The following is a 26987-nucleotide window of genomic DNA, read 5'->3' as shown; positions in this document are numbered from 1 at the left end:
TTTTAAGTTGTGGTACTTGTGTTGAATTGAATGGAATTGAATGGAACTTTAGGGAATTCTGGCTTAGGGCTGAGGAGCAGCAAGCCAAGGGAGCCTAGGGTTAGCTTGTGGGCGAAATTCTATCAAAGGTATGAATTCTAAACTCTAGGTCTGATGTTCAGCTGGTTTATGTTAGGTTCTGAAGTTTGGAGGTGGCTATGGTGAATTTTGAGTTTGTGATTGCATGTGCTTGGAGTTTAGAGGTTTAGGGTGTTTGGGATGAGTGGAGTGTGGTCATGAGGTTGTTTTTAGGTTTGGGTAAGAGTTGGAAGAGGTTTGGTTGAGTTTGGCTCGAGAAAATCGCATAAGGGAAATTCTGGGCGTTGGGCTGTCTGTGACTAGCGCTACAGCGCTAGCCTTTGGGCGCTGTAGCGCTAGGCCATTTTGCTGGAAGGGTTTTGGCTTCTGTCTGTAGCGCTATAGCGCCCTCCCAAGAGCGCTGTAGCGCTACCCTGCCTTCTGAAGGGGATTTTAGGGTAATTTGCAAGGGTTTTTGACCTAAGGTTTGGGGTTTGGTTCCACCACCTTGTTTGGTGAAACTAGGTCATCCCGGGGGCTCGGGATTGGCCCCGGGGCTAGGTTTTGAACTTGAGGGTTGATGTTGACTTTGGCCATGATTGTGTTTAGGTGAGCGCTAGGGCTCGAGTGGGATCGTGCTCAAGGTGTCGAAGGACTAAAGCTATTGAATTGAAAGGTAAGAACACTGCACCCGAATGTATGATTGTGATGGGACTAAGTGCTCCCGAGAATTGTTTTGTGTCATCGTTGGTATTATGCCAAGGGACACGTATAAGCGGTCTAAGGGTATCGTTCATAAATTTAGCGCATGGGACATGAATTGGCCACTGGGAGCCAGAAATGAAAGGATAACAGAGGGAGCAGCTTGTGAGCGCTAGCTCTGGTTATCATCTGTGCATTGTGTTATATGAGCTGATATGCTTTGTAAATGAAATACTTGATTACTGATATGCTTTGTATATGAAATACTTGATTGTTGCTATGCTTGAAGTTTATGAGATGTCATATGTGAGATTGACCTGACAGCTAAATGTGCATGCTCTATTATTGATGTATGTTCTTGCTGGGCCTTGGCTCACGGGTGCTACGTGGTGCAGGTAAAGGCAAGGGCAAGTTGGACCAGGCCTGAGGTGGAGAGCTCCGAGGTGAAATGTACATAGCCAGCCGTTTGATCACCATGATCGAGGAGTGTGTCAGGACAGAGATCACTTAACTGCTCATTTTGCCTTAGTATGGCTGTTAGTGTATTTAGACTTTGTAACTTTTGTAAATGGCTTTTAAACTGTCATTTTTGGGATCCCATGTACATAAACAATGTTTAGCAGTGAAAATATATCTTTTGAGACCAAAACGCTTTTAACCCTAGTTCCTCTACTATTTCAATAACACGTTTTTACTTTAATGACTTGACTAGCGAGTCTGGCACTTTATAAACACACAGTGTAGCGGTCCTGGCTATCCAGGGCGTTACATGTCCACTCTAGTCTAGGTGATTCTAAGGATACTTTGGAAGGTTGTGAAGAAAATTTAAGATCGGTTCAATTTCTTGGTAATACTCTGCGACAGAAAGGATACAAGGATTAGAGAAACTAGAGGAATAATTCTATTATTCTACTGCGTATAATGTAAGTATTCTTATCATTAGTTCTCTTTAAATTCAATTTTAGAAACATGTTTTAGGTTGTCTCATATTAATTTGTTTAATATTAGATCTACATGAAAATAAATAAAAGATCATGTATAAGTTTTTCTAACAATTACTTAGTCAGGTATGAAAACAAAATTGGATCTAAATAAACAAATCTAAATTTATCGTTATTGTAACTGGTTATAGCTAGATCTAAAAAAAATTAGATATAAATAAAAAAAAACCAGACACCTTGTACCCGGTTACTTAAAGAGATCTGAAAAAAACACATAAATCAAAACAAATCGTGATTGTAACCGGTTACAATTATGTTTAGAAGGAAAAAAAATTAAATATGAATTGCAAAATCAGATTTGAAATGACAAAACCATATGTGAAAAATAAGAAGAAAAACAAAGAGAATAAAAATAAAACTAGATCTGAAGAAGAAGAAGAAGAAGAAGAAGAAGAAGAAGAAGAAGAACAAGAACAAGAACAAGAAGAAGAAGAAGAAGAAGAAGAACCAGAGGGGTGAAGGTATGTCACCATCAAGGGTGGGTGTAACGCCCCAACTCCAGGGACCGTTATGGTGCACATTGCAAACAGTGCTAAACTCGCTAATCGAGTCATTTGGCCATAAACGTGTAACTAAGTAAGATTAGCGGTTTAGGGATTAAAAATTTCGGTTAAGATATAAGGTTTCACTAGAACGTTTACTGTATACATTGAGATCCCAAAAATATAATTTAAAGGTCCATTACAAGAAACTATTTACAACTAGCCGATCTAAGCGGCAAAATAGGGTTTAGCCCTGGTTCCTTTCCTTCAAACCTCGGCCGTGGCGGTCGAGCAGCTGCATATGTACACATCGTCACCTAAGCTCTCCAACTCAAGGATGATCCAGTTTTCTTTTGCCTTTACCTGCACCACATAGCACCCGTGAGCCGAAGCCCAGCAAGAAAACTCATATGCTCATGAACAGTCATATCATGATATCAAATCATATCTGGCATGCCTAGCAAACATAACTTTATTCAAGCATGCAAATGAATTCAAACAATGTTGGGGTATCTAGGATAATAAATCCTGCCCTTCTGATTGGAGTACTATCAAGTCAATCCTACTCAGATGAGTGAATATCACTTTGAGGTTCTACAAAACCATACTGGACGACTGACAAGCAAGTCACTAATTTAAACAGAAGAGTGACTGCTAGGTAAGCCACTAGCCTTAAACAGAAGAGTGGCTGCTAGGTAAGCCACTAGCCAACAGAAGAGTGGCTGCTAGGTAAGCCACTAGCCTTTCAGATGAGTGACTGATAGGTAAGTCGCACAAGCGCTTATAATATTCATCTAACTTGAGGTCGGTCCGGCATTAATTCTCTTTGAGTCACCTAATGCAGATTGTCGATTAGATCTAATCTTTGTTGGCTTGCGTTGAACACGCTAAGGCCGTCCTGACTTATAAGTCAGCACCGTGTGACCAGTGCCCAGTACCACTGCTGAACCTAACTAATGAGTCATAGCTTCACAGTTGATACTAACACCTTTGCCAATTCTGACTAATGAGTCAGCACCATGTACAAGTAAGCATTGCTACCAAACATATGTCATATGTCGAATATTCAAACGTAGGGGATTCAGCATGCTTACTTAACAGTTGCCAGCATAATTATGATCATGCACAAACACAAAGACTCAAGCTCTGATCAATCTCACAGTCAATACTCATGGCATGCCCTAATCACATGTTTCTCGTGCATCTCATGCATCACACTTAATCATCCAGCATGCCTCAATAATAACCATATGCAAATAAGCAAGATTGCTAAGCATTCACTATGCTATCAATGTTCACATTTAAACATCTAACATGCATCAAGAATAACCATGCATGTCACATATGGGGTGCAGTTTTCTTACCTCGGGTTCGAGCAAGAATTAGTAAAAGAACGACCCTTGAGAATGATCAATCCTTTGGTCCTTTAGCGGTCACCTAGTCATAACCAAATATGGAATCCCATCAATAAAATAAATCATAGAAAGGTTTATAATCTAAAACCACACTCCCGGGATCCATCCCGCACTCTCGGGACTCTTAATCTACCCAAACGGGGTAAAGGAACCAACCCCCGAGCCTTAAAAGTCATCCCGAGCCCTAAAAATAGGTTGTTGGAAAATCCACTAGCGCTGGGGTGCTGCCTAGTGGCGCTTGGGCGCTGCCCCAAAGTCAGAGAGGCCCAAAACCAGCCCTGCCTAGCGCTGGGGCGCCAGGATGGCGCTGGGCCGCCATCAGCAAACCATAGAGAATTCTAGTCTTCTCCCCTGCGATTTCCCTCTGAAACCAAGTCTCCAAACCAATCCCAAACATCATCAAAACATCAAATTCAACCCCAAAACCTCATCTACATCACACCCTCATCAAAACCCAAGCAATCTTACACAAGAACTTCCATGAATTATCATAATTAACACCTCAAATTCCCAACTGAAAACTAACTTGTAAAACAGGGTAAAGCTTAAGTTCTTGGATGAAACCTTACCTCAAGTTGGATTTGAGTCCTCTTCAATGATTGAACTAAGTTCCTAAGCTCCCACCTTTGATCTCCTAGCTTGTTACCTCAAGTTGGCTCTCAAAAATTGAAAGGAAGAAGGAAGGAAGAACATGTACGGGAGGGAGAGAAAGAGATGAGGGTGCTCTGTTTTCTCTAACATTTTCTACAGCTTTCTAACCACAAAGGCTGATATATATCTTAGGGGTGAAAAGACCATTTTGCCCCTAGGTCCAATAAAGGCTGCTAAAGACTCCCAAGGGTAAAATCGTCATTTCCCACCTATCTCGTTAATTATAATTAACACCCTCCAATTCCCGTTATTCTCAATATTCTCAAATACCAATAATTCACATCCCGTTACCCTTTAATTCCCGGCAACGTTCTAATCACAAAATTACCCTGAGACTCACTCCAAGCCCCGAAATTAATCTCGTTATGACAGGACCGAAAACTTGCATTCCATGATCGTCTCATGCCGAATGGCTCAAACCGATCCACATATAATGTGGTATTATTTATAATTCACCCACATGCACGAAAAATACACAATCACGCCCTCAACGGGCCAAATTACCAAAATGCCCTTGTAATTAAATGTGGACCCATATGCATGCATTTATCATCATATAATAATATAATTCACATAAACATGCATATAATTATTGAATATCATAATAAATCAATTATGGCCCTCTCGGCCTCCTAATCAAGGTCCTAAACCTTATTAGGAAATTTGGGGCATTACAGTGGGGGTGGAGGTGCGTCGTCATCGATGGGGGCGGGGGTAGCATCGCCGAAAGATGGCTGAGATGAGAGAACCAAATAGAGGAGGAGAGAGGAAGAAAGGAGAAAAGATGAAGATATATCGTGAGGGAGAGAAAGGAAAAAGTGAGAGAATTTTGTGTATTTATGATTATGGCAATCTATTTTTTATATTCTACGGAATTACCATTTTTTTTTCAAAACTTACTATATTTTGTATAATTTTTTCCCTATAAATATAGAAACAATATTTATTTTTCCCATATTTATGTAAACTTCTCATATTAAAATAGATGGGTAATTCATGGGTATACGCCCTAAAAATGCCACTACTAGAGTGTTATTTTTCTTTTTTCGGCACCAGGAGAAATTGTAAATCTATTTTTTTTTTATATGATGACGTACATTCTAGTTACAGTAGGCATCCTGCTAATTTGCAGAAAATCTTGAATAATTTACAATGTTAAAATCAAGGTTCAAACAATCAGTTGTGATTGTTTGAACTCTAATTTCAATACCGTAAATTGTTCAGAATTTTTGAAAAATTCACAAAATATGTACTATAATTATGGACAATTCTTTTATAGGAGCTTCACTTTAAGCCCTACCGGTGTGACTATTCAGTGTTATCGACTCGTGAACAATTTTTGGCGCTATTTTTTTTATACTCGTGTATATTGTAGTTGTTTAAAGCATCCTGCAAATTTTCAGAAAATTCCGAATAGTTTACAGTACCGAAAATTAGGTTCAACACATGTTGCTTTCCACGCGCATAAAAAAAATTAGTCATGCGTGCAACAACATGTTTGAACCTAGTTTTCGTTACTGTAAACTATTCAGAATTTTCTAAAAATCGCGTCGATGCTCTAAATAGCTACAATATACACGGTCATCAAAAAAATTGCGCCGAAAACTGTTCAAAGGTCGAGAACACTGAGAGCCCCACTGGGGCTTAAAGTGAAGCTCTATATAAAAAATTTCCCTATAATTATAATCAATGTTGCTATATAAAAAAAATTAGTTATAGTTTTTACAAATGTCAAACATAACAAAAGAAACTATACTATGGTAATGTCGTTTCTATTATGTACCTAAGAGTTGTCCAAAATAGATAAACATAATGAAAATTTCTATGGTAGGGGCATAAAAAAGAGCCCTAACGGTGATGCTCCTTTGTGCTTTTAACACGTGAATAGTTTTTAGCGCGATTTTTTTATGACCGTATGTATTGTATTTATTTAGAATTTTTTATAAATTTTTCAAAAATTTCAAATAATTTACGGTACCAAAAACTAATTTAAAAACAAATTATTACATGCCTAACTAATTTAGAATATATAATATCAAAAACTAATTTAAAAATAAATTGTTACACCCAACTAATTTTGCGGTACCTTAAATATAATGGGAAATTTCGCTTTTTATCTCTAATAATACCTAATATTACCAAAAAATCCCAACATTAATAATATTTTCAAATTAATGCTAAGCTTTTCCCTCCTACCGAAAATACCCTTCCCATTCAATCTCAGCCTTCTCTCTCTCAGTCTCGGTTTCTCTCTCTTTCAGTCTCACAAAAATCCCCCAAAAACCATCGAACCCCCACCTCCGTCGAGCCGCCATCTCCGTCGAGCCGTCGAGCCCGCATCTCCGTCGAGCTCCCACCTTCTCCGTCGAGCCCCCACCTTCTCCCATTTCTCCGACGATCTCGAGCCCACTGCAAACTCCCATTTTTCTGTCAAACCCGAGACCCACGGAGCATATTTCCTTCAAAGTTTAAAAAACTAAGGTAAAATCTTGAACCCAAGTCCATATTTGCTTTATATCGTTGTTGAATCTGTGATTTGTGGAATGGGTTGTCCGATTTTGTGGGAAATTTTTTCTGGGTTTGAACCAGTGGCTCGATAGGTTCGATTATGGTTCGATAGTAGGCTCGATAAGGTAGTTTGAACAGTTCGATGATGGATCGATTATGGCTCGATATGAGCTCGACATGAGCTCGATAGGAGCTCGATAAGAGCTCGGTAGGATATGTTGTATTATATTACAAGGGCTCGATAGGTTCGATAATGGTTCGATATGAGACTAGACTGTAGCTCGATGGTTATTTATCTAGACAGACAGATTTTTCATAGCTCGATAGGTTCGATAATGGTTCGATATGAGACTAGACTGTAGCTCGATGGTTATTTATCTAGACAGACAGATTTTTCTTAGCTCGATAGGCTCGATGCTGGCTCGATAGGCTCGATGCTGGCTCGATAGGCTCGATAAATTTAGGTTGTTGATATTTCTCGATGGAACTCGATAGTTTTTCGATAGTGCTCGATAGGGTATGTTTCAGCTCGATGATAGCTCGATAGAGATCGATAGAGCTCGATGACAACTTATTTCAGTGTTTTTTTGAAATTTTTTTTATTCTGTTTTCTTACAAATTTTTTTTCATGTGTTGTTACAGATGCCTAAGTTGCTTGTTCCGTTCAGTGATCACTTTCCTGGTCGAGTGACATATCGGGGTAGTAGTACTTTAAATCACATCAAGACCAGGTTTTTGGAGCTCGGGCTGCTTGAAAGGGCTAAGGAATCCCCTTTTAAGCAATTCTTTTTGGCTTCGGAGTTTAATTTCTCCGGAGTCTTGGTGCATCAACTGTTGCTGAGGAAAATCGCCAGCAACAACGAAGATGAGGTACATTTTTTCTTGGGGTCGAAGTCTTGTAGATTCGGCATGGGAGAGTTTGCCCTGGTGACGGGGTTGGATTTCAGTGCCTTCCCGTCACCAGAAGAGTTGGAAGGGCGTAATCTCAGCGATCGGTTGATAAAGGAGTATTTCAACGATGTTGAGAAAGTAAAGCTGTCACAGGTGGACCATGCTTTCAAGACTTGTACGGTTGTGGAAGATGTGTACAAACTTGGTCTATGTCTGTTTGTTGAGGGGGTTCTGAATGCCATTGAGGGAAAACTGCACATTTGGCGAGATATTCTAAAAATTGTTGAGAATGTAGAGTACTTCTTCAGCTATCCATGGGGGAAGTACTCTTATAGGAGGCTATTGCATTCTTGTAAGAAGGACATGGTGAAGCAAAAGGCCAACTATGATGCCAAGAAGGATGCCAAGGTGCAGCAAGAGTCCAAATACAGTATGTATGGTTATGCCCCCGCCTTACAGTACTGGGCATATGAGGCTATCCAACAGCTTGCGGTGGAGCTTGTTGTGAGCTCGGGAAACATGTTCCCGAGGATGCTTAGCTGGTCGCATCGGAAGAACAAGGATTTCACCAAGTCCGTCATCGCACCGATATTATTGAAGAAGAATGTAAGTTATGTTGTTTTTTTTTTATCTATATGCTTATATTTTATCATTATTTGAGTTAACCAAATATTTTATGTTGTTTGCAGTTAATTGTTCTTCCGATGTTGAAGCCTCGACCAGCAGAAAAAGACTATTACTTGTCTTTGACTGAGGGAGATCTTCCCCTTTATCCTGGGCTTGGCCAGGATCCCTCGGAGACTGATGAGGAGGAGGATGCGACTTTTGAGAAAATGGCAGAGAAAGTTTCTCAGGCTGCCGAGGCAGCCAAGATATTTGTTGATGCTGCCCCGGGGGAGGAGGTTGCAGGTCCCACCCCTCCTATTCCCCCAGCCTCAGCCCCAGCCTCAACCTGTGCCCCAACATCAGCCCCAGCCTCAGCCCCAGCATCAACCTGTGCCCCAACATCAGCCCCAGCCTCAGTGTCAGCCCCAACACCAACCCCACCACCAGCCTCAGCCTCAGCCCCTGAGCTGGCCGACTTGATTGAGCGGTTGGACAGAGTCGAGGGTCGACAGGAGACCCTCTTGAAGAACCAGTCAGTGATCTTGGACGTACTCAGTCAGATCCTGACATTTGTTAAGGAGAAACCGAGGGGGTCCAATGAAGATTCAGAGTCAGAGTCATTGGATCTTCCGCTAGACTATGTTGATGATCCAACGACGCCCCCTACCATCATTGTGACACCAGATGCTGAGACTCCGGGAGTCGTTATTGTCAACCCTGAGGATGTTGCTGGGGTTCAGTTTCAGAGGGCTACACGCCAAAGACGCAAGCCAGATTGGTTTAAGGACTATACGGATCCCACGAGGAAAAGACCTCGCACTGCTGCAGCTGCACCAGCAGACGAGGCTACACAAGAGGCTACACATGTGCTGGACCCTCTCAAGAAGCCAGATCCCAAACAGTATAGGACAATGTGCAAGTGGCTTCTTGGAGACATGCCCAACAAGACCCCGCGGGATGTAAAGACTGGGAGTCACGGTCCAGCATGGTTTCTGACGTTGAAGACACCCCAGTCGTGGCTCAATGATGGGGTAAGCAATTTATACCTAATTATGGACTGTTTTCAATTTTACATGTTTTATTTTTACTGACTCGATGTGAGCTCGATAGGAGTTCGATAGTAGTTCGACATGGATGTTAAAATAGGGGTTGTTCTTTACTATTTCAGAGTGGCTCGATGTGAGCTCGATGGAGCTCGATAGGTAGTTCGATAGGGATGTTAAAATAGATTGTTTTTTTACTGTTTTAGAGTGGCTCGATGTGAGCTCGATATTAGTTCGATAGGGATGTTAAAAGCTCGATGTGAGTTCGATATGAGTTCGATAGTGAAAATTCCCTTAACAAAGTAGCTCGATGTGAGCTCGATGGAGCTCGATAGGGAGTTCGATAGGGATGTTAAAATAGGTTGTCTTTACTATTTCATGATGGCTCGATGTGAGCTCGATAGGTAGTTCGATAGGGATGTTAAAGTAGGTTATTTTTACTGTTTCATACTGGCTCGATGTGAGCTCAATAGTAGTTCGACATGGATGTTAAAATAGAGGTTGTTCTTTACTGTTTCAGAGTGGCTCGATGTGAGCTCGATGGAGCTCGATAGGTAGTTCGATAGGGATGTTAAAATAGATTGTTTTTTTTACTGTTTTAGAGTGGCTCGATGTGAGCTCGATATTAGTTCGATAGTAGTTCGATAGGGATGTTAAAAGCTCGATGTGAGTTCGATATGAGTTCGATAGTGAAAATTCCCTTAACAAAGTGGCTCGATGTGAGCTCGATGGAGCTCGATAGGGAGTTCGATAGGGATGTTAAAATAGGTTGTCTTTACTATTTCATGATGGCTCGATAGGTAGTTCGATAGGGATGTTAAAGTAGGTTATTTTTACTGTTTCAGACTGGCTCGATGTGAGCTCGATAGTAGTTCGATGGTAGTTCGATAGGGATGTTAAAGTAGTTTGTTTTTTTACTGTTTCATACTGGCTCGATATGAGCTCGATATGAGTTCGATGTGAGCTCGATGGAGCTCGACATCAGCATTTTATGATGGTTTTTGCTAATTTTTTTATCGTACTCTCTTTTGCAGCATATTGATGCGGCAGAACACATGCTTCGTATGCGTCGCAAGTATTTTCCCAATATATATCGACAGAATGCAGTTGTGATGAACAGTTATTTCTCACAAGTGATACCTGCCCGATATGATCAGTTCAAGAAAACAGCCGACAAAACAAAGTATTATTGGGATGCTGACATTATGTCCATGTTGACCGGCATCGAGCAGCAGTTTCTGGCATCTTGGGGAGGAGTTGAGGATGTATATTGGTGCCAGAACTATGGACAACAACATTGGTTTGCCATTGAGGCTTCCATTTCTAGTTGGACTCTGACTGTTTACGATTCAGACAACTCGGTGATTAGTGACGCAAAGCTTGAGGATATTATGAGTCCATGGTGCTTTATGCTACCTTCTCTGTTAATGCAGAGTAAACTGTTTACTGATAGCTTGATGTTGAAGATTCCATCAGCAGGAAATAGGCCGCATCAGTTCACATTGCGTCGCAAACAGAAACACGAGCTCCCTCAGTCAAAGAGAAGGTAACAAACATCATCTTCATACTAATTTTGTTTCTAACTAAATTTATAGTAATGTGCACTTAATATATATATATTTTTTTACAGTGGGGATTGTGGTGTGTATGCTATCAAGTATATTGAGCATCTAATGGTCGGTCTTCCATTGGAAGCTATCTGCGATGAAAATATGGAGGTGTTCAGGAACAAGTGGACCACAGACTTGTGGTATCAAAATTTGTTACCTTGATGATTGTATATATACAGGGTCTTTACATGTACAGTTTGTTGTTCACATTTTTTTATAATTTTCATGGGCTATTATCGAGCTAATATCAAGCTATATCGAACTGTTATTGAATTATCAAAATTTGTTACCTTCATAAAAAGAGTTTATTAATACAACAAGTTCAAATGGGAAAAAAGAGTTTAAAGCCTAGCTTTGCCATAAACATAACTTTTCAGAAAAATCAAATAAAAAGAGTTTATTAATACAACAAGTTCAAATGGGAAAAAAAAGTTTAAAGCCTAGCTTTGCATGTAGCCCTGTTGTGGCCAAGACCACCACACATGCTACACTTGCGATGACTGGGAATGATTTCTCCATTCGATGGAGTGCGGTTTGTCTTCCTTCTTCCCACCTTATTCTTCTTCGGTCGACCAACTGGTTGTTTTTCAATGGGAACCCCAACTTGCATTTTCTCTATGTTCTCGGGAACTTCCCAATCATCCTCATTGCCAGTTGGGTAAATTGTTTCTTTGTAAGACTCCCTCCACATCTCAGTAGTGTAATATGGTGAACACAGTGAGTAAATGTTGACATTGCGCAACATGGCCGCAGCCACACCATGAACACAAGGGTAACCCATTATTTGAAACTGACCACAAGAGCATGATTTGGTCATCAAATTCACCTCACCATCACCTTCTGGGTCTACCACATGAAATTCAAACTGTCCAAGAGGATGGACTTTCAAGTACCTTGCATCATCCGCAATGCCTGAGACATCTTTCTCATATGTTGTTGCTAATTTCGATGTGCACTTCTCTACCTCCTCACGACGCGCGGCAAACCATGACTGAATTGTGAAACGAATGAATTCCACAAAAGTAGTGACTGGGAAGGTTCTTGCGTCTCTGGTTTTGTTGTTGAAACTTTCAGCGTAGTTGCTTGTCATTACATTGTATCGATTCCCAGGAAAGTATACACGAGTCCACTTATCGAAGCCAATACCCTCGAGATATTGAGCTATGGCAGGATCCATTTGCTTTATATTATTGAAGAACCTGTGAAATTTTGACTTCCGAAATGCATATGCCGCATTATACATCTCCTTGTGACAGTGATCGGTCTTGAACTTAGCGATTACATTCATACTTATGTGATGGTAGCATGCGCCGTGGTAGGCATCAGGGAAGACCAACTCAAGAGCATGAATAATGCTAGCATGCCTGTCTGAAACAAAAGACAGATTATCAACAACTCCAATGGCTTCCTTCAATTTCATCATGAAATACTTCCAAGAAGCATGATTCTCACTGTCAACAATCGCGAATGCAATTGGATAAATGTGGTTATTCGCATCCAATGCGACAGCACACAACATGTGGCCACCGTACCTTGACTTTAAGAAAGTGCCGTCCACACATATAACAGGACGACATGATGTAAATCCCCTTCTACAAACTCCGAGTGAGAAGAAACAGTAAAGAAAGCGACCGTCATCTGTGACAAAATCAGTAATTGTACCTGGATTCTTTTGCTGCAGCATGTACAGGTAAGAAGGTAACTTGGAGTACGATTCTTCAGGTGTCCCCCTAACATAACCGAGTGCCTTCTCTCTGCATCTCCAAGCCTTAATATAACTCATATCGATCCCAAAATTATTCTTCATATCCTCCTTTATGCTGTTTGGTGGATAGCTAGTGCCATCAGTAGCATATTTGTTCTTGATAAGGTGCCCAATGACAGAAGGTGCTGCTTGACGGTGGTCTTTTTGTTGCAATTCTAGTGAGCAAGTATGTACACTATTATAAACAGTGATCTCAAACATCTCTGATCGCGCTACTTTTTTCCCTCTTATTCTCCAACCACAATCAGGATCCTTGCAGGTGATATACAACACATCAGTACCAGACTTCTTAACCATAAACTCAAAATTATTCTTCATTGCAAAGAGAGCCGCTTTGGTTTTCAATTCCATCTTGTTCTCAAATGTCTTCCCAAGATGTAATTCCCCCAACGCTATACCGGATGAGGGTGATTCAGAACGACTACAAGCTATGATATCTTCTTTTGTAAACATGGGAGCACTCCATTTTCTGTGATCTTCTGTTGAACATATTGAAATGTTCCCTGTATAGTTATATTCTGTTCCACCATGACGACTAGAGCTGGTGCCAGGTGTTCGGCGTCCTTGACTTGGTGGGTTCGTCCGTGCAATATGACGTATTGGTTGTTCTTGTGCTTCTTCTACTTGCAAATGTTCAGCTAATAGATCATCATCCACCGAATTGTCTCCTAATTCCTCATTGTGTTCAGCTACCGGATCGTCATTCACATAGGGGTTGTACTCATACTGGTTGTCCCTCAGGTCACCAATAGGAAATCCTAAAGTACTGGCTGCTCCCTCAGGTCCGGGAGTGGAATATGGGTCTGCAATGACAATCTTTTTAACAGGAGTGACACACAAGGCCAACCTTTCTTTAGATGTTACTCCTATGAATGCACGGACACCAAGATCACTTTCAACATGAACGGGTGTAAACGGTTGGTCGCCACAAGTGTAAGGAACCTCCAATTTCAACTCATACATCTGTTTATCAACTTTAAGTTCCTTGTGCAATATGTCAAGAAGTTGCAAGTACGTTACAGTATCCTCCATCGGTATCACCGTGCATTGAGGGTCCTTGAAAATCCACTTATTCCCTTGTAATTCCCAAACACCATTGTAGGATACAAAAACGTAGACAATAGAGCCTGTGTTGGAAAAAAAAACATTAACATTGTCAGGAAAACTGTCATTTTTCCAGAAATGCAATAAAAAATAACATTATCGAGCTTTATCGAGCTATTATCGAGTTGGAATCGAGCTACTATTTCTCAAAACATAACATAAACCTAACCAAACCCTCCATCGAACCCCTATCGAGCTATTATCGAGTTATAATCGAGCTACCATTTCTCAAAACAGAACATAAACCTAACCAAACCCTCCATCGAACCCATATCGAGCTATTATCGAGTTAGCATCGAGCTATCATTTCTCAAAACCGACCATAAAACACAACCAAACCCTCAATCGAACCCTATCGAGCTCATATCGAGCTACTATCGAGCTCACATATTATAGATCCATTCGACCCCTTATCGAACCCTTATCGAGTTTCCATCGAGCACTAAACCGAACCTATCGAGCTATTATCGAGCTAACATCGAGCTACATCGAGCTCTTACAAAGACCTTCTTCTACATACCATCGAACCGTTATCGAACCGTTATCGAGCTTCTATCGAGCAAAAAAATTGCAGAAAACCCAGAAAAACACAAATCGCGGAATCTCTCAAAAAATCCCGAAAAATACACCAATATAGGCTCAGATCTGTTCAAAATAGCCAAAAAAAATGTAAACAAATAATACCCAACACAAAATGTAAAATCTCATTACCCATGGTTTTTCTCCTCCAAAAACTCTCAAAATAGATGTTGCCTTTGATATTAACGAATTCACAGAAACAATGGAGATAACTAACAATGATTTTGACAAGAAAATTATACAAAACTGTAGGTTTTATGGAGATTTCGTGAGAATTAGAGAGAGAGAGGGAGGAGAGTGGAAGAGAAGGTTTTGTGAATTTTTGATATAATGGGAGGGGTATTTTGGGTATGGGAGGAAAGTTTAGCATTAATTTAAAAATATTATTAATGTTGAGATTTTTTGGTAATATTAGGTATCATTGCGAGAAATTGAAAAACAATTCACCTCGGCAACACAAGATTAATAAAAAAAAAAGGTCATGTCACAATGTCGTCATAATTATGGTTTGAGTAATCGTAGTATTTGTATTGAACCGACGTCCACTTAAACAGTACTTTGTGCTCGAATTGTTATTAACACAAGCGTGATCAACTCAACTCAACCTTTTATTACAAAGAGAATTCAGCAGACAGGTCCACTCAGATTCCGACGGACGGACCCCAACCTCAAACCCCCCAACTCCCAAACCCAACCTGGAAAATGTAATCGGGATTTTCCGTCACTTTCTAGGGAAGATCTTCTTATCCCAACTCCCCTATACATTTAATCACACAACAACATGGATCCAGAGCAAACGTTTATTCGAGTGCAAGAGCGCTTCTCCCAGATACTCACGCCCAAAGTCAGAGCTGCTTTGGAGTATCTCTGCCTTTTCGTTGCCATCACCTTGTTTTGTATTCTTGTTGTTATGCACGCCAATTACGTTCAGCAAGTAAGCTTTTAGCCCCTCCATATATGTATATAATTGCTACTATATTTATTTATATTTTTCTAGTGAGGGGAATTTATGCTGTTGCTTTAGGGTTTTTGGGTAGCAAAATTCAATTATCAATTTCTAGAATTTGACTAAATTTGCATGATCAGATTTGGTTGTTGATGTTTCGTCCTTGTTCAATTTGGACCTAGGCGATTGATAGTTGACATGGCTGGATTTTCGATCAAATTTTTTCTAATACATGTCATGTTATCAATATAACTAATATCTGCACTCTGAACTAGAAATAGTGAATTTTGTTTACAATTAAAAAAAAGTTCTTTGTTCGTGTACTTGTAATGAGCTGAAGAGGATTTAATAAACAATTTTCAATTATGCACTGATTGTGAAAAGCACTCTTGAGAATTCAACATTTTGCTATTTTATTTTATATTTGTAGTCAAAGAGACAAAACTAATATTAATGCTAATAAAAATTTGTTACATAGTTTGGACTTGGGAATAATGAATCCCCAAAGACTGAGTAACAAAACAAGCCAACACTGATCTCTTAGTAAGTCTGAGAAAAGTGAACCTGTGAACTCTTTCACATTCATCAGCTATAAAACTACCGAAACTTAACTCTTATCCGAACATACACAAAATCCTCGTCATCGTTGTCAAGGCTTCTTCTATTTCTTTCTTACCTCAAGTACCACCAAACCTCTAAATTACCGAATTCCATAGTATCTTCCTCTCGTTTTGCTCTGCTCTATCTGCCTGGTTCATTAGACAAATTAAACCTTGCACTGTCTACTTAACTTCCACTGCAGAGTTAAATTCTAATTTCTATGAAAAGTTTGTCCCAGGATCTAGCTGGAAAAGATCATTGGATGAGAAAATGGTCCAATTTATGACATCTTTTTACGATTTGAGTAGAATTAGATTCAATACGTGTCCCTTTGAAGTAATCCTGTGAGGTAAATGCACTGATGTTGTTCCGCTCTGCTTCGGCTGGCAGCTAATGGTACTTGAGGATATGATTAAAGTTTTTCACAACTTCAATGGCTCTATATCACTGAAAAAAAGTCTATTGGTCTCGACCTTTTTTTAGTTTGTCTGATGATCATTTTCATGCATGTTACAATATATTGCTTACTTTTATTATCTGGAAATTTGTAATATATAATGTATATTCTTGGTCTCTGTGCCTGTCATCTAATTTAATTCTTTGGATTGGAAGCCTGGCTGTTCAAGTGAGCTATCTGGAGTTAAAACAACAGAAGCTCAACTGATCCAAATTAAGGTATCTCATGATGTTCACGTTTTAACTTATAGATTGTTTGTAATCATTTAAATTTGGATATATTTTCCTTATTGCATATTGATGGTTATGACCTCATTGATTCTATTCACGAAGGAACAAAATGTTGAAATGTTTCTTTGTTCTTAAGACTTTTTGAACCATGCTGTTTTGGTAATTACAGTTATTCATGAATAAGGAATTACTTTAATGTTTAAATGAGAAACAAAGAACATCACTGTTCTTCTAAAATGGGCTGTTTGAAAAACAAATTTAAAACACAATTTTGATAGAGCAATCCTCAATGTACTTTTTGTCTAGGATTAGGATTGTATTTTTTAAGAATGCATTTTGCTTGTACACTGAACTCTTTTTTTTTTTTTTTTTTTTTTATGATGGCGCTTTCTTATCTAAGGCATTAATTCTTATTTTTGGTGGTCTAGATAACTAGTGCTGGATTGTGGTCACAAGATGAGTCTGAATCTAGCAAGACAGATATTCCAGACATGAAATCTGAATCGAATAAATTAGATGATGCAAACATGGATGAAGATGGATTGACATATGCAGCTGCAAAATTTTGGTTGGGTTGGACTGGTTCCAGTGCTAGGAGGGGAAAATTGACACCAAAGGTTTTGAAAACTGATAGCGAACTTCTTGAACATCAAGCTGATAGCTCTGTCAATAGCCATAACTCTGACCCGATCATTGATGATGTAATTGTAAAATCTGATAAAGAGGAACCACGGAGTAGTTTTCCTTTATCAGCCAGGGAGACTTTAAAAGCAGCAGTTATTCACTTTGGCAAAAAGTGGTATAGACGGATATCATTTCTTTGGAAGCATCTGACTAAAATCCTTGGAAGTATCCTGAAGCTGTGGGTGAGTAGGTTGGGGCAGATTTTTCTCTCAAATATTTTTTTTTTTTACAAATATTTTCACTTCTATATTATAAATATTTATCTGTTTACTTACCATTCTTCTTGTTTTCTAATTGCTCAATTATTGACTTATATGGTGGATTTATATTGTTGTTTCCATGACTGTAGCTATTTTAATCTCACCTATTTATCAATGGCACTCTTATTTATGCTCTACCATAAGGTATACTGTTTACCTCAATATAGAATGGGATTTATTTTCTCAAGATTTTCTTCTTCTGAATAGTTACAAGTTCCACACTTACCAAAAATTGTAATGTTTTGATGAATTGGGTTATAGGATTTTTCAAACATGTAATTTCACTGTCTATGGTCCTTTGCTTATGCAGGTCTGCTGCAAGAATATTTTTCTTTCCTTTAGATTTTTAATCTCTCGTGACCATTTTTAATTTATATTTTCTTTGTCACACCATATGGATGATGTTTTGATGTCAAGTAGTCAAGGCTTCGGGAAATATAGTTTTGGTGTAAAAGTCTCTCTCTTAAAGGAAGTCCTGGTTCTTGTATTGAAATCTATTTGAGCTGCTGCTTTGTAGTATAAAACATTCTGAACAAAACTTGAGATTGGGACAAAAATGTGATATCTGGTTTACAGAAGTGGGAATTAAACTTGGGAAAGGGATCATGATTCTACTTTATGGACTTACTGTACTTGTCAAGAAACAAGAAACCGTGTTTTTAAATTTTGGAAGGGATAATATTTATTTTTTCCTGTGTTTTTTAGGATTTGTATTAGACTTCCATCTTATTTTGAATAATTAGATTTAGTTTGTGCATAATATTATTTCTAATCAACCATGTTCACACTTTCAATAGGTTATGTATGTTAACATGGTTGCTTATCTTGTTTGATACAAAACATAAACTCTTTATGTTGCTTTAAATATGTTCTTCACTGAGTTTTACATTCAAATGCAGAACATTGCAGGTATACATTTAGATCTTGATATTTCAAAGTGGCTGTGTTTACTTCATTTAGAGAAGGTGAAATTATATGCAGGTAAAATTGGTCACCCACCCCCACTCATCTACGTTCTTGCTAGGTTATTTATTTAAAGCAATATATATGTATATGTATATAAAGATAAATATAAATATAAATATAAATATATTATGTATTTAACAATGGCTCATTGAATATTCTGTAAGAAAAAACTTTAGCTAGATACTAGTATGTTTGCACTTGTCTATCACAGCCTTATCACAATGTAACTTTGTTGGTTCCCTTGATTTAGTTTGAAACTCTGATTGGGTAGCTAGCTACATTAGCTCCAGATTCCGTTCGATTTTTGTACAAAAAACACTTCAGACCCCCATTTTATATGATAGTTTTGAGCTGAACTGCATCAAATATGATCTGGCTAGTTTTAAAAGTGTTGGATAAATATGTTTATAAAATATAAGACTACCTAACTTATATCTAAATTACCAATTAGTTAATTACAAAAGGTACATATGTGGTTTAATTTCTTGGAAATAGCTTTGGTTGGTAGTCTGTACTAACTTCTGACTAGTAATAGTTTTCTTGTTTCTTATAAAATTAATAAAGTATAATAATCATCCAAATAGCCTAATGTGTGAGTCACGTCAACTTCTTAGTGTATATTATTTTCTATATGGTATCCTGATAAAGGGTCATTAGATGGTCTTTGTGTGTTGTGATCTTGTCAATTCAACTTAATAAGCAGAGTTTATTAGTTATGGTGGGTTCTAATAATTTAGTTATCTTAATATTTTTTTTATAATGTTTTTGTGTTTGGGTTGCATATATTGAGAGGCAACTAACAAATTGGTCAACCCACCCTCTACTCTACATGAAATACTGACCCTATTAGCATACACTGACTCTTAAGAGTTATATAGAACAATGCTTTATCTTAACATATATGGAATTGGTAAAAGATTGAAGGCTATGGACTAGATAAAGCTGAAGTGATCCCTACTAGTTGTGTAACAGGCACCAACATTTTAAATCTCTGCTGTTTAAGAATCATAAACTTTCTCTGAAATGTTATTGATAAAATCAATTTCTTGTTTGACTACTTTGAACTGAAAGTTCAGGCAATGGTTTCCCAAGTGGTCTAGCCTGCCTAATCATGTGTACCAATCACAGGACCAGAAGAGCCTGATATATCTAATTAAAATGCAAAAACATACCTACCTGAATTCACTGTGATGTTCCACTATCTTCTGTCTTATCTATGCTTTATTTATTATCATTGTTGATTGTATTTGTTATTGTCAATCTCAGTTCAGTTGCTTGAGAAGCAGAGCAAAACATTTGAACCGACATACTTATACACTATGGAAAAGGTAATTAACTTGAGAGATTTGCTGCTTCTGATTACCTTCTGTGTATCAAATTATTTTTTAATTTTTGGGCTCAAACTTGTTTTATGTTTTATGAGAGGGTAGTTTTTTGTAATTGCTTTTTTTTTTTCAAGTCTTAAAAAGAATTATTCTTGTGAGTTGTTCTGTAACTTGTATTTGGAATTTGGATGTGCTTATGGAGGTCTTCTTTTGTTTCCTTTCTGCTTTTTTGATTCAGTATCAATAGAAGTTCTGTCTCTTGTTAATACTTTTTCAACAGGGATATTTTTTGCTGCCTGATGATGCTAAGTCTCAACATAATATACACACTGTCAACATTAGCATATCAGCTCGGCATTCTTGCTTTGGAAATAGGTATATAATTGAGCATGACTTCATATTGATTTTGTTGTCAATATATTATCTTTGAATTTTCCTTGTAACTATAAAATAATTCCAAACATATGAAATCTTTGTAATTTGTAAATGAAGGACAGAAAAAGTTTCAATTGCAGTGAAAAAAAAAAAAAATTTCTTGTATTATGAACAATTTTAATAGTTCAAGTAGTGTTGATTTGTTTTTTTATTTATTTTTTTAAAAAAAAGGAGTTGCAGTTGCAGTGCTGTTGATATAAGTAAAAAAAGATAAACATTTAGGCTGTTTGATGGCCAAAAGATTATATAAAATTTCTGTTTATAAGCTTTGTCAAGGTAAATAATTGGTGTTTGAGGAATTTGATTAGTATCCTCAAGAAGAATCGAGAAGCACATGATAAATGAAGATTTGGTTTATAAGATCAAGAACTGGATTTTTTCTTGGAGTACAATGTTGAGATTGAATTAAGCTGACCTGGTGAGTAAGAATGTCAATTTGGCTATTTGGTTAAAACAAAGGACATTCTTCTTAGATTTTGCACAAATTGATTTTCTTTTCTTTTCTTTTCTTCCAGCATATAGCATTTTTGTTGGCATGTCTTTCAGAAGTTATATGCAAAATGTATTGAAAATAGATTGTTTATTCTTCTCCTAGGTGGCAACAACTCCTCATTAACAGATTTGTTGGATATGATACTATTTTGATGAATAGTTTGCTGAGTTCTCCTGGTCAAGGTAATGACTTCTTATCCTCGTGTACTAGTAATTTTTTTTACATAATACTGTACTGCTTGAATATAATGTAGTTTGTAATATGAAATAGAAATACAGTATATTTTTCTTTTTTTCCTGTTTCGTAATAGTTTATCTCATTGTTGTCTGGACTTTTAGATTTTTATTTTAATAGATTGAGGAGGACCATCTCTCACTTTTCTTAATAATTTGTCCATTTTGAGTTTGTTCATTTATTTGATATTTCTATATGCCTGAACATGTTTCGAAACTCCATGCAGGTTATCTTTATAACTTTCAAACCAAAGAGATCTATAATCTTAGCTATGCACAAGAACCACCAGAAGGTCCTGCAAGATTTGGTGGTAGGTCAACTTAAGTGCATTCATCTAGTGCTTTGCATTCCATGAGGTTACAACATGCAAGTTTTAGTTATTTATTTATTTATATGTTTTAGTAAATATTATAAAAAAATATTATTGGTGTAAGTCGATATCACTGGTTGTTTGTCTCAGCATCTCTGCATACTCTTATATCTATAATTAACAAATTTTGCAATTGCCCATAAAATACATATTGATGGACTCAACTCAGAGATGTACTGTACATGAACTCTTTTGTCAAAAAAAAGATTGCTGAAGTTCTTGAAGTACTGCTCAAACAGTTCCTTAGGGCTTACCAAGTAGATGGAGTTATAGGTGGTTGATAAAATAACTATCAGTCTGGCACACTGGCGAAATGTTTTGTTGTCTTTCTTTTGTTTCAAATTGTGTGATGGTCACTTTTCTGCATGAGCTTTTTACCTGTTCATTTTTCTTAGGAACACGAGTATATTTGTATCAAAAAGCAGAAATTTTTTCTTTCAAGTTGGGTGGATATCCATCACCATATACAGAGACAAGATTAAAGAGAACTTGCTTGTAGGCCAAGCAGGTTTCTTTCTCACTCCTTGATCTGTATATGGTGCCATTGTTATGTTAGCTCAAAGACATTTTTTAAGTATTTAGTTGCAAATGTGTTGAAAATATGTATGATGTGGCACATCAAGAACCAATTTGTTTTGTTTTTTTGTTTTTTAAAGTATCAAGGAAAAGACCTCGTTCAAACTTGTCTTGTTAAAATGAAAAGGATTTAGCTAAGGCTTATTTTTCAAATGAAAATCATGAAATGATGTGGTGCCTAATTCGTCCCTTTACAAATAGTTTTTGACCTCACAAAGTGTGCCTAAAATCCTCTTTGTTGTCGTCTTCCATGAACCCATAATAGCACTTGGTCATATTGTATGCTGACAATTGATTTTAAATGATATTCAATTGTTCTGGACTAAAGGAGTAGTTTTGCACACTGCTGCTTCATTTTTGGATGACTGACCTCACAAATCTTTCTTTTTTCTGCTGCAGATTATCTTGTGACTAAGTGTGGTGTGCTTATGATGTCCCTATTTGTGTTTTTTACGACTACAATGTCAGTATCATTCACTTTGAGAGAGACACAAACTCGAATGCTGAAGTTTACAGGTCTGGTCATTATTATTTTTTTCCTGGTTGTACTGTCTCACATCCTTTCAGACAAATAGAATTGAGGTTTAATTTTTTTAGTTAATTTTCATTTTATCCAGATAAGAATTCTTTAATGAGTGTTTTGATGCTTTGATATAGAGTTCCAAAAAATTATCCATTGGATTGACTTGACCAATAGATTTATCAGTTAATTACTAAAACATTGATGGCAGCATATTTAGGAATGCTGTTTTGTGACATTTTTCTTCCTCCCGTGCTTCAAATGATAATTTACTCCCTTATTAATGCGTTGAAGGAAGCAGTATCGCTTGCTTCTCCTGAAAGATTGAGAAAACAATTTTCTTTTAGTAAATTTAATCTGGCAGCTGTAAAGTGGAATTGTGTGGTGATAGCAACCATTTGGGTTATATGGTTGGAAAGAAAGTCAGATTTTTGAAGGAAAAGAACTGGATGTGGCTTCTCTGTGGGTAAAAAGTTCATTTTTTTAGCATCCCTTTGGCCTTCTGTGGAGGACTATGTGGCTTCTCCATGGGAAAAAGTTAAAAAAAAATTTAGCATCCCTTTGGCCTTCTCTGGTGAAGCAATTCAAGGATTTACCTCTTTCCTTGATCATTCATAAATGGAAAATTACTTACTTCGGCTAGAGTTTCTTTTTGGTTTTGTTCTTAATGTTTTGTTTTGTTTTGATGTTTTATTTATTTTTACTTTATGAGGATGCCTTATCCTCTTTCGTTAATACCTAAATCAATATCGGTTTTGTTTCTAATCGAAAGATTAAATTATTGCAGTGCAGCTTCAACACCATGCTCGACATAGGCTTCCAACTTTCCAGTTGATTTTTGTGCATGTAATTGAATCGCTAGTCTTTGTGCCAGTAAGTATACATTGCTGTCATTGTACTCATTTCGTCTAAATAATATCAGTCCGTGTTTCGTATCACTATCATATCTATCTCATGCCATTCTTCTTTGGATTCTTGGATCTTTTTTCCCTTGCACATTTCTGGCGTTCCTTCAGCTGGGATGTTTTAAGGTTTTTATTTAGCCTACTGTTGTATGCCAGACTGATAAACTTTTGTGTTGCTTCTGCAGATAATGATTGGTATCTTGTTTTTTCTGTTTGAGTTCTACGATGACCAACTATTGGCTTTTGTTGTACTAATTTTAGTGTGGTTGAGTGAACTATTTACATTAATCAGGTTTGTTTCTCTCTCTCTCTCTCTCTCTAAATATATTTATTTTATTATATATAAATAAACTATTTGACATGAAAAAAAAAATGTAAAAAAAATCCTCAATGCCTATTATCTTTTGTCAATAAAATACAAGTTGACTTTTTCTGAGGAAACAAAAGCTGAATGTAAAGAAGTATTTCCTTTTCCCATGCTACTTAGGATTTGTTTGAAACTCATATTTTACTAAAGAACAATATTTGTGAGAGAAAAGATAGAAGAAAATATTTTTAAAAATATTTAATTAGACTTTGTTGAATATTTTTCTTTTTGAGTTTATAAACAAGTATCCTAAATTTTATAGTTACATTGAATTTAACTCTTACACTTTCTAAAAAAAAATTATTATTTATTGTTTGAATCGAAACAAAAGAAAATGATATTCCTTGGAATTTATTTACTTTTTTCTCTAAAATTCAAGTTCTGAACAGAGGGTTAATTATTGGTCATCTTGGATGTAGTTGGATACTAAGCTATTCTTTTCTGTATTAGGTCATGAATAGCTAAGTTGTAATTTTGATGATATCTTATCATCGTTTATTAATACACGTGTTTCTTATAGAAATGAAAGAGTAAAAAAGACAACGTCAAAAGCATTGGAGATTACAGAAGTAATTCAAAGATCATAGATACCCCATTTGACATTTTGTCCTTGGAATTGTTAGTAATGCAAGCTAGTATCAGGTATCCAGATTAGATGTTATGTGAATCTCATGATTTGCTGACTTACTGGTCTAAGTAATAATGTGGGGTGATGTAAGATTGGTCTATTGTCTAAAAACCAAATAAAAAAAATAAAAATGTAGGATGATGTCAGAAATTTTTGCTGGACTTAAATTATTTGTCGTCCTAATTATGGTTGTGCTTGTTGCAGCGTCCGGACACCTATATCAATGAAGTTCTTTCCACGCTTCTTTTTGCTGTACTTTCTGGTTTTCCACATATATTTCTTTTCATACGCCTATGGTACAACTTTACATGTTTATTTTTTCCATCTTATCTTCTTTTTATCTGGAAAAAATTTCTTATATCGCACATAAATTTCAGGATTTTCCTATTTGGCACTTTCTACAACTGCGGCATTTATGCATCATCTCATTCTATACTTCTGGAATCGTTTTGAGGTGACCATTATCAAAATGCATATGATATTTAACTGTAAACCTTTTCACTGTATATACTTTCCTGGAAAGGGATTTCATTGGGTTGAAGTGTACTTGTTTATTTTTTCATTTGATGATTGGATTACATGTTAAAGTTAGCTTAAGATCCTACATTGCAGGTTATTCTGAAATTGTTTATAGACAGTGCTACTTTTTTCAATATATTATGAACATGTTCTCATCTGCATAGTATGAACTATGGAATCACAAAAGCCATTTCTGATTTATTGATTATTGGATAGATAATAGAGAGCTACTTAGAAAATGCTATAAACTGTGCATCTTGGTGTGCTGGAGCCTATTAGGGGGCCATTGGTTATGCAGGGAAGGAAAGTATGTGTTGAAAATGGAAAATATTTTATGTATTAATAGTTTAGTTTATTTGGAGAAAATTCATATTTACTTGTATATTCCTTGCTCCCAAGAATTCCTGAAAAGTGTCATTGCAATTTTGTGCCAGGGTGCAGTTTATTTTTACATCTGATGACTCATTTTTTGATTTTCAACCACAGGTGCCAGCTTTGCAGAGGTTTATGCAAAATCGTCGATCACAGCTTCAGCAACACCCAGACTTCCAGATTACCTCCTCGACTATCCTTGCTTCAACTCTCCACATCACAAGATTAAACACAAGAAACCCTGGAACAGCTAATACAGACATGGCCACAGGACCTGGGTTGAGAGCTGTGTCGGATCAAGCAACACCAGCAAATGGTGCAGAACCTCGATTCCAAGGACGAACAGAAAATGACACCCCACTCCAGATGCCTGGTCAAGGTGACCCCAGACAAGCAGATAATGGTGCTAACCCTGGGACTATGAGTTCATTCAGTTCTCTATTACTGTGGATCTTGGGAGGGGCTTCTTCTGAAAGCCTCAACTCTTTTCTTTCAATTTTCAGAGACGTGAGAGACCAGGGACAAGTATACGCTGAATCGCCACCGGCTGAAGATCGAACAAATCAGGATGTAAGATAGTATTGTAACATTGAGCATTTGAAAGTTAATAGTTAGTATTGAAAACTTTTTGATGCGAAATACATGTTTGTATAGGAAATGTTCATGTGCAATGTATCACATGTAATATTTGCTCACAAAAGAATATGAATACGTGGAGAAAGGTCCAATTATAGTCTTGAGAATGATGTGTACGATAGGTTTTTTTGTCTAAAGAAAAGGTTCATTCCTTCTAAATTCATTTCACTTGTTTTGATTAACATTGCACTATACATCCTCTTTTAATTGGCCGTTGCTTTTAGTTTCTGCCGTTACACATTCAATGTCACATGTATTAGCAGACTTGATTTACATAGTTTAATCTAGGTATATTGGAGGTAATAACACTAAATTTTTTTCAATAGTTTAATCTTTTTTTCAGCGGTAATAATATTTAAATTTACAATTTTGGTACAATAATCCGCTCAAACTGAATAACCTGTCCAAACTAACCCGAAAAAACCGATAAAAAATACAATTTGAAAAACCGGACTTGTATTTCAAACCGTCCAATTATTATATTGGGCGGGTTTAAATTTTTGGCAACTCACTCACTTAATTAAGGATTTACCTATTTTTTTATTTTATATTTATTTAATTATTAGTTTTATACATAAAACTAAATTCAATTTTTTTTTTTATAAAAGATCCTATATTTTAAAGTAACAATTATTTTAGTTACAAATACAAACTAAAAATAGAGAAAATAATAAAAAAATAATATTTTTAGAAAAAAAAATAAAAATAAAAGTTTGGGCGGGTTAACCCGCTCGCCCAAACCGATGGTCGGGTTGAACTTCAATTTTTTTTATTGGGTGGATTATAGGTTGAAAAATATTAATCCAATTATAAGTTTGAGTTTGTCAAAAATCCACCAAACCCGCTCAAACGGACCAATGAACACCCCTAGTACCCACTGTTAACCATCTGTTAAGTATCCACGTGACACATTTTTAAACTCATAAATTTAGGTATTAAAGTGTAACTTTTGAAACGATTTGGGTATTATCACTACTAATATCCCTAAATTCTTTAAATACGATAAAAATTATTTCAAAATTTTAAAAATTTAAAAGATTATTAAAAACT

General features: G+C 36.8%; 1 protein-coding gene across 2 annotated transcripts; it reads left to right on the top strand.

Annotated features, from left to right (window-relative positions):
* Positions 1-14972: 14972 nt before the first annotated feature.
* On the top strand, positions 14973-26100 carry LOC133782119 (membralin-like protein At1g60995). Of its 2 annotated transcripts, XM_062221319.1 has the most exons (15): positions 14973-15348; positions 16573-16635; positions 17076-17513; positions 18491-18572; positions 19824-19885; positions 20163-20257; positions 20913-20992; positions 21271-21354; positions 22390-22506; positions 23298-23383; positions 23601-23707; positions 24615-24706; positions 24788-24864; positions 25416-25704; positions 25805-26100. In XM_062221319.1, the coding sequence occupies exons 1-15, from the start codon at positions 15196-15198 to the stop codon at positions 25810-25812; spliced, it is 1833 nt and encodes a 610-aa protein (XP_062077303.1). In that variant the 5' UTR covers positions 14973-15195; the 3' UTR covers positions 25813-26100. The 2 variants fall into 2 exon arrangements, with proteins under 2 accessions (XP_062077303.1, XP_062077302.1); XM_062221318.1 differs by having other exon boundaries at positions 14975-15348; positions 25416-26100.
* Positions 26101-26987: the final 887 nt, after the last annotated feature.

The sequence above is a fragment of the Humulus lupulus genome, chromosome 6, assembly GCF_963169125.1.
Source record: "Humulus lupulus chromosome 6, drHumLupu1.1, whole genome shotgun sequence".
NCBI classification, from domain to species: domain Eukaryota; kingdom Viridiplantae; phylum Streptophyta; class Magnoliopsida; order Rosales; family Cannabaceae; genus Humulus; species Humulus lupulus.
The sequence above is the reverse complement of the archived record's forward strand: the minus strand, read 5'-3'. Positions and strand labels throughout refer to the sequence as shown.

Bases quoted from the DNA above. Each gene is read 5' to 3' on its own strand.
- LOC133782119 (XM_062221318.1), top strand. From the start codon at position 15,196: ATGGATCCAGAGCAAACGTTTATTCGAGTGCAAGAGCGCTTCTCCCAG. The intron at 17,514-18,490 runs GTGAGTAGGTTG...ATTCAAATGCAG, and splicing joins GAAGTATCCTGAAGCTGTGG to AACATTGCAGGTATACATTT. The intron at 24,865-25,415 runs GTGACCATTATC...TTTCAACCACAG, and splicing joins ACTTCTGGAATCGTTTTGAG to GTGCCAGCTTTGCAGAGGTT.